This window comes from Agelaius phoeniceus, chromosome 26 (assembly GCF_051311805.1).
Source record: "Agelaius phoeniceus isolate bAgePho1 chromosome 26, bAgePho1.hap1, whole genome shotgun sequence".
Classification (NCBI taxonomy): Eukaryota; Metazoa; Chordata; class Aves; order Passeriformes; family Icteridae; genus Agelaius; species Agelaius phoeniceus.
In genome coordinates this window covers 1631078-1641685 of record NC_135290.1, presented here as the reverse complement: position 1 = coordinate 1641685, position 10608 = coordinate 1631078, and the positions used below count along the sequence as shown (strand labels likewise).

Here is a 10608-nt window from a genome sequence, read left to right as displayed (position 1 = left end):
GTTTGTTTGCTTTCCATCTCCTCGAGCGCAGGACGCCCACGGGGAGGTGGCACCCCAACCTTCCATGGCTCTGCCCAGTGCCAGAGCCCGAGCAGCAGCACGGATCAGTGAGAGCAGCTCTCACACCGTGTCCTTCCCTCACCACAGCCCGGGGCATCTGCTTTCCATCCCGGCACACCAGGCTCCCTCCTCTCCCCCCTTCCCGGCAGTGCGTTGCTCATGGAGCACAGACCTGGCACGGTGAGAGCTGAGCTGGAAGCCAAGAGTATTTTCAGCCTGGGAAAGCAGGCTGGTGCAGGTGTGCTCCATCCCAGCTCGGCTCCTCGCTGGTAATTTTGAGCTCCTTGGCTCCTTTCTGCCCCATTAGTGGAGGAAAAGAGGTCTCCAAGATCATCAAGATCCTGCAAGTTTCATGAAAATTGCTTTCTGGAGAAGAGGATTAAAAAGAAAAAAAGGAAAAAATAAATAGAGCCACACTGAACACTGTCACTCAGGGAGTGCAACATACACTCAGCCCTAGACATCAGAGAATCCACACAGGAGCTGAGTTTGCCCTGCCAGGGACACGAGTGTGGATGATGGGTGCACTGAGCTGTGTCCAGGGGCACACAGACAGCCCAGGCCCACCAGCCATGCAGAGGACAGAGGCAGACACAGGCTCCTTCAGCACAGGTCCAAGCCCTGTGCAGCAGGTGGGATTGGACACCAGCCAACCTTGCACATGGGGCCAAGGTCCACGCAGCAGATGGGATGGGGTTGGACACCAGGCTCTCTTCAACACGGGGGCAAAGTCCACCCAGGAGCTGGGGCTGGACCCAAGGTTATGCCCAGTGCAGCCCAGGGGGAGGCTGAAGGTGCCACCTTGAGCTCCATTGGAGCTTCTTGGCTGAGATGGGGGGGCCTGGGTGAAACTTTTGAGGGCAGTGAGGGCCAGCTCGTGCCCCAAGGGCTCTGCCAAGCCAGCAGCAGTGTTTTACAAGATAGCTTTAGACCAAGGATGATTTCCCTTCCCCGTTGTGATAACATCTGGAGAGATTTTGCTGCCTTCTGCCTTCTGCATCATGCTTGCAGCTGAAATTAGGAGGCTCAGCGAAATCACTCCCTAAGGAGAAAAAAGAAACATAAAAGCAGAAAAAAGGAGGAGATTCCCCCTTAATTCACAGAGCTCCTGGAGGGGAGCTCAGGAGGGAGCAGGTACTGAGGCTTGGGGGGCTGCTTTGCACCCCCCTGCCTGTACATGGATCTTCCAGAGGAGATTTGCTTTAAAATCACATTAATTCAAAGCAAGAAACACTCTGGGCTCCCTTCCCCAGCACAAGGACCCTTTGGGAATCAGAGGAACCCATTTTTCATTTTTTTCAGGTCCATTTTTCCCCTTGGGAAGGTGGCTGGGGTTCCCACACCCCACGGCCCCGTGGTGCTGGTGGGGCCTGGCCAGGGCAGGTCTATTCTTAGCCCGGGTGGCCAGGCAGGAGCAGACAGGGTGCACGGGCTGCGTTCCTCACATTCCCCTCCGGGGGACAGGGAGCGCCTGGAAATGCACAGCCACAGCCTGGCAGCAGCTGGGGCCATCACAAGGGGCCACCGTGGGCAGGGGAGAGGGGCCAGGTGGCCCTGGGGGGGTCTCAGGGGACAGGAATTGTGGAAGGGATGCAGTGAGCTGCAGGAGGGGCCGGGAGAGCTCCATCCCTGCAGCCCCTGCGAGCTCTGGTCAGCACCATCCTTCCCTCCCACTGCTCAAGCAGGGCTGAGGGGAGTAAAGGTGAATTTTGACCCCATATTTCCCCCCTAAGCAAGTACAGACTCTTCCCAGCCCCATGGCTCAGCTGGAATTCCCTACGAAGGGGGACAGGGCCGGATCCAAGGCAAATGACAGCTGTACCCTCCCGATGTCCCTCCTTGATGGAGGGGTGTCATCCCTGCCTGTGGCTGGATGTGCTGGGCACCCACTGGGGTCCCATCCTCCCCAGGGGATGCACCCAGGGGTGCCAGCTGTGCTGACCACCTCCCCAGCCCCACAGAGCCCCTGCCCTGCACGGGCACCATCGCCCTGTCCCCGGGTGCCTCAGCAGCAGGACCCCAAAGCGGGCTCTGCCCGTGTCCCAGTGCTGGTGGGGAACTGTCCCCACCCTTTGGGGCTGCCCCCTGAGCTGACACTGTCCCACTGAGGCAGCCCAGGTGACAGGGAGAGAATTGTCCCCACCAAAAGTGCTGGGAACTTGGCACAGGCTCCTCTCCGCCGTGCCCAGGGGAGCTCCCAGTCAGGCAGACCCGCTGCATGCTGCCTTTCCCTGCTCCTCCCTGCAGCATCACGAGTTATTGCAGCCTGCAGGCCCCATCCATCCTCCTGGCAGGTGAGTCACGAGCCTGCCCCGTGCCTCAGTTTCCCCTGCTGTGCAGGGAGGACAGGCAGGGTGCCAGGGGGGTGCCATGACCTGAGTGGCCACGGCCCAGAGCAGAGGCTCTGTGGCATTTCCTGCCACTCACAAGTGGGAAGTGGCTTTGTCAGGAGAAACAATGTCCGTGACTCGGTTTAATGTCACCGAGTCCTTTCCAGATTCGCAGTCTCCCAGGGCTGGGAAGGCCCAGGCTGAAGAGAGTTCAATTTTGCTGTGCATTTTTACCTTGTTTTGGGTTTTTGTTTTATACTTAACAAACAAACAGTGTGGAGGTGAGAGCCTGAAAAAATACATCAAGATTTGGAGTGGTGAGGCAGAGAAAGGAGCCAAAACAAGGAGCATCCTTCCACCTGCAAAATAAATTTACAGCCCAAATTCCTCCATCCCGTGTCAAATCCATGGAGCATCTTCCAAAGGTGAAGGGCAAAGCAGGGGCATGAGCCATGCCAGGCAGAAGGACACCTGAGAGTGCCTGGGGACAGTCCTGGTGGCTGGAAGCAGCTTTGGGGACCATGAGAGCCCTGTCTCTCCCTTCCCAGCTGTGTTTGCAGTGTGGCTCTAATTGCAGAAAGAGGCAGAAATGTCGCGTCTCGGTTGGCAAACATTTCTCCTGGCGAGTGCCAGCCGGCAGCTGCCATGCTGGCATCCAAGTGGGCTCCCAGCCCCTCCATCCCACACCTCCCACCACAAATCCATACCCCAGGAAGGCTGCACTCCTTTCCCAACGTGGCTGTGCCTGCCCAGGGCAGCCCCTCCCTGAGTAGGTGAAAATTTCCTGCACAGATCAGAAATCCCAGGAGCAGGGAGGGGGAGGACACCCTCGGGAAGCACCCAGGTCTCCTTTGCCCTTGGAAACCAGGTAATTTCCCACTGATTCCCCAGGGTGTGGGAAGGAAGGGAAAGGAAAAAAAAAGGGGAAAGGAGTAAAACCTCAAAAACGTTCAGTGAGGAGAAAAAGGAGGAGGAGGGGGGAGAAGTAGAACTGAGTGAGGGAGGAGGAGGAGGAGAGCAGGGCAGGGAGAGAGAGGATTACTGTTCAGTTAAATTAGAGGGAGCCCTTCAGCTGACTTGAACAGCAGGAGAATTTGCCCAAAGACCCCAATTTTTCCAATTTGGGATAAACTGTAAGCGCAGGATTAACTACAAGCATATGCTTAAAACCCAGGGAATTGAAAGAAGTCTGGGCATAAAGTGCTCCAAAGAGGGCAGGGCATGGAGTGGCAGCTGCATGGGTGACCTGCCCCTACAGGGATGCACTGAGGGGCCTGGGGAGCTGTGAGGGGACTGCAAGAGCCAAGGGTGCACTGGGAAGCTCCTGGAGCTTAGTCAATAATAACCTGAAAGAGAATGACATGACTCAGCTCCAAATGCAAGGGCTGTGTGGGGAACGGGGCTGGCAGGAGAGGCTCTTCCACGTGCTGGGACAAACGCCCTGCTTGGAGAAAGGGGGATCAGAGGGGCCCCACAGCTACGGCTGGAGCAGGACAAGCCTTTCTGGGGTCCCTGCAGAGCCCAGCCCTGGCAGAGGGGCTGTTCCCTGCCCCGTGCCCAGAGCTGTGCTGGTGCCCTCACCCTCCACTCTGGGCACCCCCCAGAAGGGCTCTGGGCTGGCACGTGCCCTTTCTGTCAGACACATCCTCGTGCACGTGACGCATCCATGAGCATCCCGGGCTGATTTATGGGATGAGAGGAGGGCAGGAGGCCAACCTTAAATCCTGACTGCCTGGTGATTAATAATCATAATTACTATCATATTAGCTGTAGTAGTAAGGGTTTGCTTTCCCCTGCAGAACTGGTCATCCAGAAATCTCAAAGAGGTTTTACCAGGCCAAGTGACCAATGTCCCTATTTTCTAAAGGAAATTGCAGCACAGAGCTGTCTCCCTTGAGTCACACAGTATATCAACAAGAAAACAGAGAAGGCAGGAGTCTGGACTCTGTGTCCCTCTCCCTCCCCCATGCTATTAAGCTGCATCTGTGTAATATAGAGCAAAACATCCTCCACGAGTCGCAGTAAATCACGGCAGAGGCAGTGTGCAGAGTGGATGGGGGGAGATAATGGGTTTTTCACCCTCTTCAACAATAGAACAAGTTTTTCTGCGTTAGGGAAGGCTGACTTCTCTGAGAGATGGAGATAAAAACAGCACTGAGCCTCCAAAATGGGCTGAAAGGGCACTTGCCTCACCCACTTGCATTGCTGGCCAAGGGACAGGAGGCAAACCAGGCAAACCATGCTGTGGGTCGAGTGCCCCACTGGCATGGCCTGGTCCACATGGACATCCCTGAGGTGCACTGGAATATTAATTGAAAATCCCAGCAAAACACTTCTGTTGATGATAATGGACCATAATCCTCTTAGAGCAATTTCATGCCTGAAAAATCATGCATAACAAAATAATAATAGAAAGCCCCTCAGTGGACACTGTCCTTAGCAGTGGACACAGGAGAAGAGGGTCAGCCAGAGTGGATTTCTCAGGAAGGAAATGGAGCTGGTCCCCTTGGCCTCCACCTCTGAGGTGGGCAGGGGAAGAACTGAATTGGGTCTAGGTCTGAACATCTGCTCTGGCAGTGCAGCATCACCGTGGGACCCCAATGTCCCACAGAGAGCTGGGGAACCAGCAGGGCTCCCGTGCTCTACAGAGCCCATGGGGCTTTCTGTGACCCCAGAACCCCAGAACCTCCTGTATTCTCCATGCCCACCAGAGCTCCCAGAACACTCTGGACTCTCCATGTCCTTCACAGTTCTCAGGACTCTCAGAACACTCCGTGTTCCTCAAGGATTTCCCGTGCTCGCAGAGCCCTGTGCCAGGCTGGGCCGTCCCGTACCAAGCCCCCCGCCCCCAAAAGAAGCAGCCGGTCCCCCCCTCCCGCCCGCCCCTTCAGCACCACCTCGGCTGGACAGCGCCAGGTGCGGGGCCGACACCCCCGGCACCCCAGGAGCGCCCTGACCTCCCCCTCGGAAACCTCTGGGAGCACCCTGACCTCCCCACCGGCATCCCCCGGCATTCCCAACATCCCGACAAAGCCCCCCCGCTCCCCTTCCCTTGCACCCCATTCCCACTCTCCGACACTCCCTACTCGGGCTGCGCCCCCTCCTCGGCGCCCTGTCCTCTGCTCCTGCCCCCCTGCACCCCCAGACGCTGCCCCCTCCAACCCCTGCTCCCAGCAGCACCCCCTCTGCTGCCTCTGCGGCTCTGCATCTCCTCCTCCGCCCCCGCACCACCCCCTGCACCTCAGCACCACCGGCACCACCCCCTGCACCCCGGCACCCCCTCCTCTGCCACCCCAGCACCCCAGCGCTCTTCATCGCTCCCTCCTCCACCATCCTCCTTCACCATCCCCACCCGTCAGCTCCCGGCGCTCCCGGTGCCTCCTCCTCCTCCTCCTCCTCCTCCAGCACCCCTCTCCAGCACCCCTTCCTTCACCGCCCCTTCCTCCAGCGCCCCAGCACCTTTCAGTTGCACTCCCACCAAATCCCCCCATCCCCAGCACAGCCTTCAGCTCCAACACCCCGCTCCCTCCAGGACATCCTCTGCCAGCGCCCCGAGGACCCCATCCCCACCCTCCACGCCCCACAGGGATTCTCCCTCCACCCCCAAACCATCCCCAAAGCCTCTCTCACCTGTCCGCCCGCCCTGCCCCAGCCCCTCCAGGCCCCCACCCCCGCACCCCCAGCACCCACCTGCGCCCCCGGCCCGCCCCGCGCCCCGCCCCGGAGCCCCCCCGCCCTGGGGGCCGCTGCCGGCCGGGGCCGTGCGGCTGCGGTGCCGCGGGATGCCGGGGGGTCCGGGGGAGCCCCGGGGGCCGCCGGGGGGTGCGCGCTGCCCGGCCGGCAGCTGTTGCTGCTGACGGCTCCCCCGGAGCCTCCGGCCGGCCGGGGCAGCGGTGACTAAGCACTTTGGGGATTTCTACTCTTTATTATTTTATTCTATTATTTTCTCCCGCTTTCGAGCGGGTCCTCCCCCCTCTCTCCCCCGCTTCCCCCTCCCATCCTCATCTTCCCCGGCCGCCCCCGCCCGGGGCCGGGCGCGGCAGGGCGGGCGGAGGGGTTCCCCCTTCCGGCCACCGGGAGCATGGGAGCCCCGGGCCGGCTGGGCTCCAGAGCTCGGTCAGCCCTGGGGTGAGGCGGAGCGGGGCCGCGCCGTGCCGTGCCGCGCCGCTCCGGGGCCGGGCCGCGCTCCCCGCCGCGCCCGCGGCAAGTTCCGCCGCTCCCGGGGCGCGCGGAGCGCAGCGGAGCGATGCCGGTGCGCCGGGGCCATGTGGCCCCCCAAAACACCTACCTGGACACCATCATTCGCAAATTTGAAGGACAAAGTGAGTACCGCGCCCTCCGGTCCCGCTCCGCTCCCCCGCGGCCGGGGCGGCCCCCCAACTTCGGAGCGCAGCGGGGAGAGGAGGGGGGAAGGCGGGAGGGTGTCCCCGGGGGCACGGAGGCGCCCCTGTGACCTCCCGAGGGGGGAGAGGGGGTGGGCGACAGCCCGGCAGTGTCCCCGCGGGTATTTATAGATAGGGCGACACCGGGGGACGAGCCACCCCGGCCTCAGTGTTTGCCCGGGGACACCGCGACTCCCCTGTCCCCGGGCTGGGACGGGTTCCCGGGCTGGCGGGGAGGGGGTCCCGGCGGGCTGGACGGGGGGACACGGTGTACCCCAGCGCAGCCGGGCTCGCCGCCTGTTTGCCTTCAACTCTGCGCTCTCGGCGGCCGCCGTCCCTGGTGAAACGTTGCCATTTGCTGTTGCTCCGAGTAATCCCTTTATATGAATTTTGGGGCTGGTTTCGTGTCAAATATAGCGAAAAGTCCGTGCGCATAGGGGAGCGCTGGGGTTTGCGTGTGGCTGGGTGGGGGCGCGGGGGTTCCGCTCCCACTCTCTGGGCGCTCCAACGGGGCTGGGTCCCCCCTACAATGCTGGGGATGACGGGAGGGAACCAGGGCACCGGGGTCCCCCAAAAACTGAGCTCGGGGGGCTGCTGTGGGGTGCCGGGGCCGTGCACCCCTCACTGCCCCGGCTCACTGTGGGGTTTTTTTTTTGTGGGTGTCCAAGTTTCCCGAGTGGGCAAATTCCTTGGCGCTGCCATCCCTGCAGGCTCTGCGCTGCCTGGCCTGGCGGTGACTGACGTGACCCTGGGGATGGAAAGTGAGAAAAACTGTCCCTGGTTCCTATCAGTTCCCCCTGGGAAGCGGCGGCTGGGGAGCAGCGGGGCCACGCGGTGAGGCGTGACAGGAGAACACAGCCAGACCCCGCTCCCTGCCCGCTCCCTGCCAGCCATGTCGGGCACCAGCTGCGTTCTGCCCAAACATCGCCCCACGCTCCCCCGCGGCAGTTTCGTGCTGTGACAGGTGTTGGGAGACAGCAAACCAGCACACCTAATACATCTTTGCTACAGGCAATGAGTTCTTCCGTGCCTGTGGGTGCTGCCCTCACCCCCAGCACCGCAGCTCCCTTGGGTGCAGCTGCTCCTGGTGAGTCCCCGTTGCAGCCAGAGGGGCCCAGCTCTTCCCTGCCAGGGCTGGTGCAGAGCCCTGTACTGTGGGGCCAAGGGGAAATCTGCAGGTGAGAGCAGGACAGAAAGCAAATTGGGGGTGAAAAAACCCCCAAGGAGACCTGGCTCTGCAGCTCCTTCCCATCCTGGTCGTGGTCACATCCCTGTGCTCAGCACAGCTTGCTCCGGCGCCCTGCCAGCCCTGTAAATCCTGTCCTGCGCCAGCCCAGCCAGGATCCAGCCTGGATCCAGTCCGTGGAGCTGACACAGGATGGGGACACTGCTCATCACAGGTGGGGAGTGTGCCCCAGGAGCAGGGCTTTGGGAGGAGGTCCCCTCCTAGTGCTGGCAAAGCAATTTGGATGTAGAAGGATCGGGAAGAAGGAACTGGGAAACGTTTGTCTGTGGTGGTTTGTGCTGTTTGCAGCATCGGCACCAGCACCAGCCCTGTGTGGGAAAGGGAAGGGTGCCAGAGTGGGAGTCCCCCAGAAAGGGCTACCAAGGGGCTGCCAGAGGGTGGAATGAGGCAGGAGACTTGTGCAGCATCCCTGAGAACACTGGTTTTACTGGGAAGAATCCTGCAGAGCTGGGACCCCGCAGGTGCCATTGGGGACAGCTCTGATGTGCCTGGGAAGGGTCCCCCCACCCCACCAGGTCCCAGCACTCGGTGCCACAGCTGTGCAGAGGTTTCTCTTGCATTTGGGTGAAGTTCCCCATGAGGCTGGAGTGCAGCAGGGTTCTGGAGCACACAAGCTGCAGATGCCATTCCTGGGTAATCCAGGAGATTAATTGGGGTCTGGGCTGGGAGGCAGCCTCCAAATGGACCCTCTGCTCAGACTTGCCTTTAGCTCAGGCCCGGAGCTGGTGCCAAATGCTGAGGGAGATGGTGCTGAGGGGGACGTGCTGAGGGGCATTCACCACATGGGCATCCAGCAAACCTGTCCCAGAGCCCAGCACTCCCCAATATCCTTTAAAAAACCCACAAAATCAAAGCAAATCAGAATTCACCCCAAGTTAAGGATGGAAGTGGCTCCATGTGGGCTGGATGACGTGGGTTGTGCAGCACTGCCACACGGCCTGGCAAGGCAGCAAGTCTGGCCCCAGCCCAGCCTGGGTGGCTGCAGCACCAGGAGGGAATGGGGCAGCACCACTCTCTGCCTCAGTTTCCCTTTTCCTTCCCTTAAGCACTTTACTTTTTGAGCACGGGGCCACAAAGCCCAGCAGAGTCTGGATTTCACCTTCAGCCCAAAGGCACAATTATCCTATAAAACATTAGGAGAATCATTAATGTGATGGGTTTCACCCCTGCTTCCCATGAAGCCAAGCCTTACACTCACTCCTCCTCTTGCCCCTTGCCTGACTTCAGTCAAATCTGAGCAAGGGTGGAAAGTCTCTGAGATAACTCAGGTCCCTGATAAGCTCCTGGGAAGGGACAGAGGCTGCAGCTCTCCCCTCTGCCTGCAGTGCCGGTCAGGGACAGATTGCCCATTAGACAGCAGGGAGTCCCCACACGCCTGTGGTGAAATGTCAAGGCTGCAGGGATTGGCCAATCCCAGCAAAACTGGCTCCACTGAGAACCCCCCTTTGGGTCCCCCTGTCCCACAGTCACAAATTCACATTGAACTGGGGACACTTCTCTCTGAAGAGCAGAGCAGTCCTGGGACTGTGTGGGCTGAGGTCAGCCACTGTCCCCCCACTGTCACCAGTGTCACCCGTCTCTGCACGAGCCCCACAGAGGATGACATCAAAAATCCCAAGCTCGCCCCCCACACCCCAGTGGGTCCCCACCACCCCTCTAAGCCTCGTGCTGCCTCTCCTGCCTCCCTGCAGACCGCAAGTTCCTCATTGCCAACGCCCAGATGGAGAACTGCGCCATCATCTACTGCAACGACGGCTTCTGCGAGATGTTCGGCTACTCGCGCGTGGAGGTGATGCAGCAGCCCTGCACCTGCGACTTCCTCACGGGCCCCGACACCACCAAGAGCTCCATTGCCCAGCTCACCCAGGCCCTGCTGGGCTCCGAGGAGTGCAAGCTGGAGATCCTCTACTACCGCAAAGACAGTAAGAGCCGCTCTGTGGGGCGGGTGGTGGGAAGCCGGCGGTGGGACACACAGCAGGATTGCACCCAGGCTCAGGGCTTTGCTGGGAACAAACCCATGGTGGCTCCTTGTGGGATGGAGGCATCTCTGCTGTCATGGAGCACACTGGGACCTTGAGCAATAGAGGATGTTGCCAGATTATTTGGGAATCAGGTGTTTTGTGAGCCCTTGGGGGTGGCTCATTGCTCCTGGGACAAGCTATGTCATTGCTTGTGGGATCCCTGCGACAGGAATGAGAATCCATGGAGAAGCCAGGCTTGGACACAGGGCTCCCAGTCTGTGCTCTGAGATGAAATGAGACAGAACCCCCATCTCTGCTGAGAGTGGGTGCAACCAACAGCCTCAGAGCTGCCTTTCCAGTGAGCAGGATGCGGCTGTGCGTGCACAGATGGAATTACGTTAAGATGAAAATGAAGCTTTGATGGAAAATACGAGTGATTAGTTCTAATACGGCAGGAAGTTAAATAAATATTTAGTGCTTGATGCTGCAAAACAGCAGTGGCCAGGGCTCCCAGGGGCAGGGAAATGCGGGTCCAGTGCTCACAGGAGAGGTTAAAAATATGAAGTATTTCCTTTTTTTAACCTATGGAGCTTTCCCATTGCTTCAGGTTGTATTGATGGGAGCTGGCC

General features: G+C 59.9%; 1 protein-coding gene across 2 annotated transcripts in view; it reads left to right on the top strand.

Moving 5' to 3' along the window:
* The first annotated feature begins 6117 nt into the window (after positions 1–6117).
* Positions 6118–10608, top strand: part of KCNH6 (potassium voltage-gated channel subfamily H member 6) — a 31931-nt gene continuing 27440 nt past the window's right edge. The window contains exons 1-2 of one of the 2 annotated variants that reach the window (XM_077190758.1): positions 6118–6712; positions 9710–9940. In XM_077190758.1, the coding sequence (XP_077046873.1) occupies positions 6637–6712; positions 9710–9940 (307 nt within the window). In that variant the 5' untranslated portion in view covers positions 6118–6636. The remainder of the gene's footprint in view (positions 6713–9709; positions 9941–10608) is intronic. The other variant, XM_077190759.1, reaches the window with a different exon arrangement.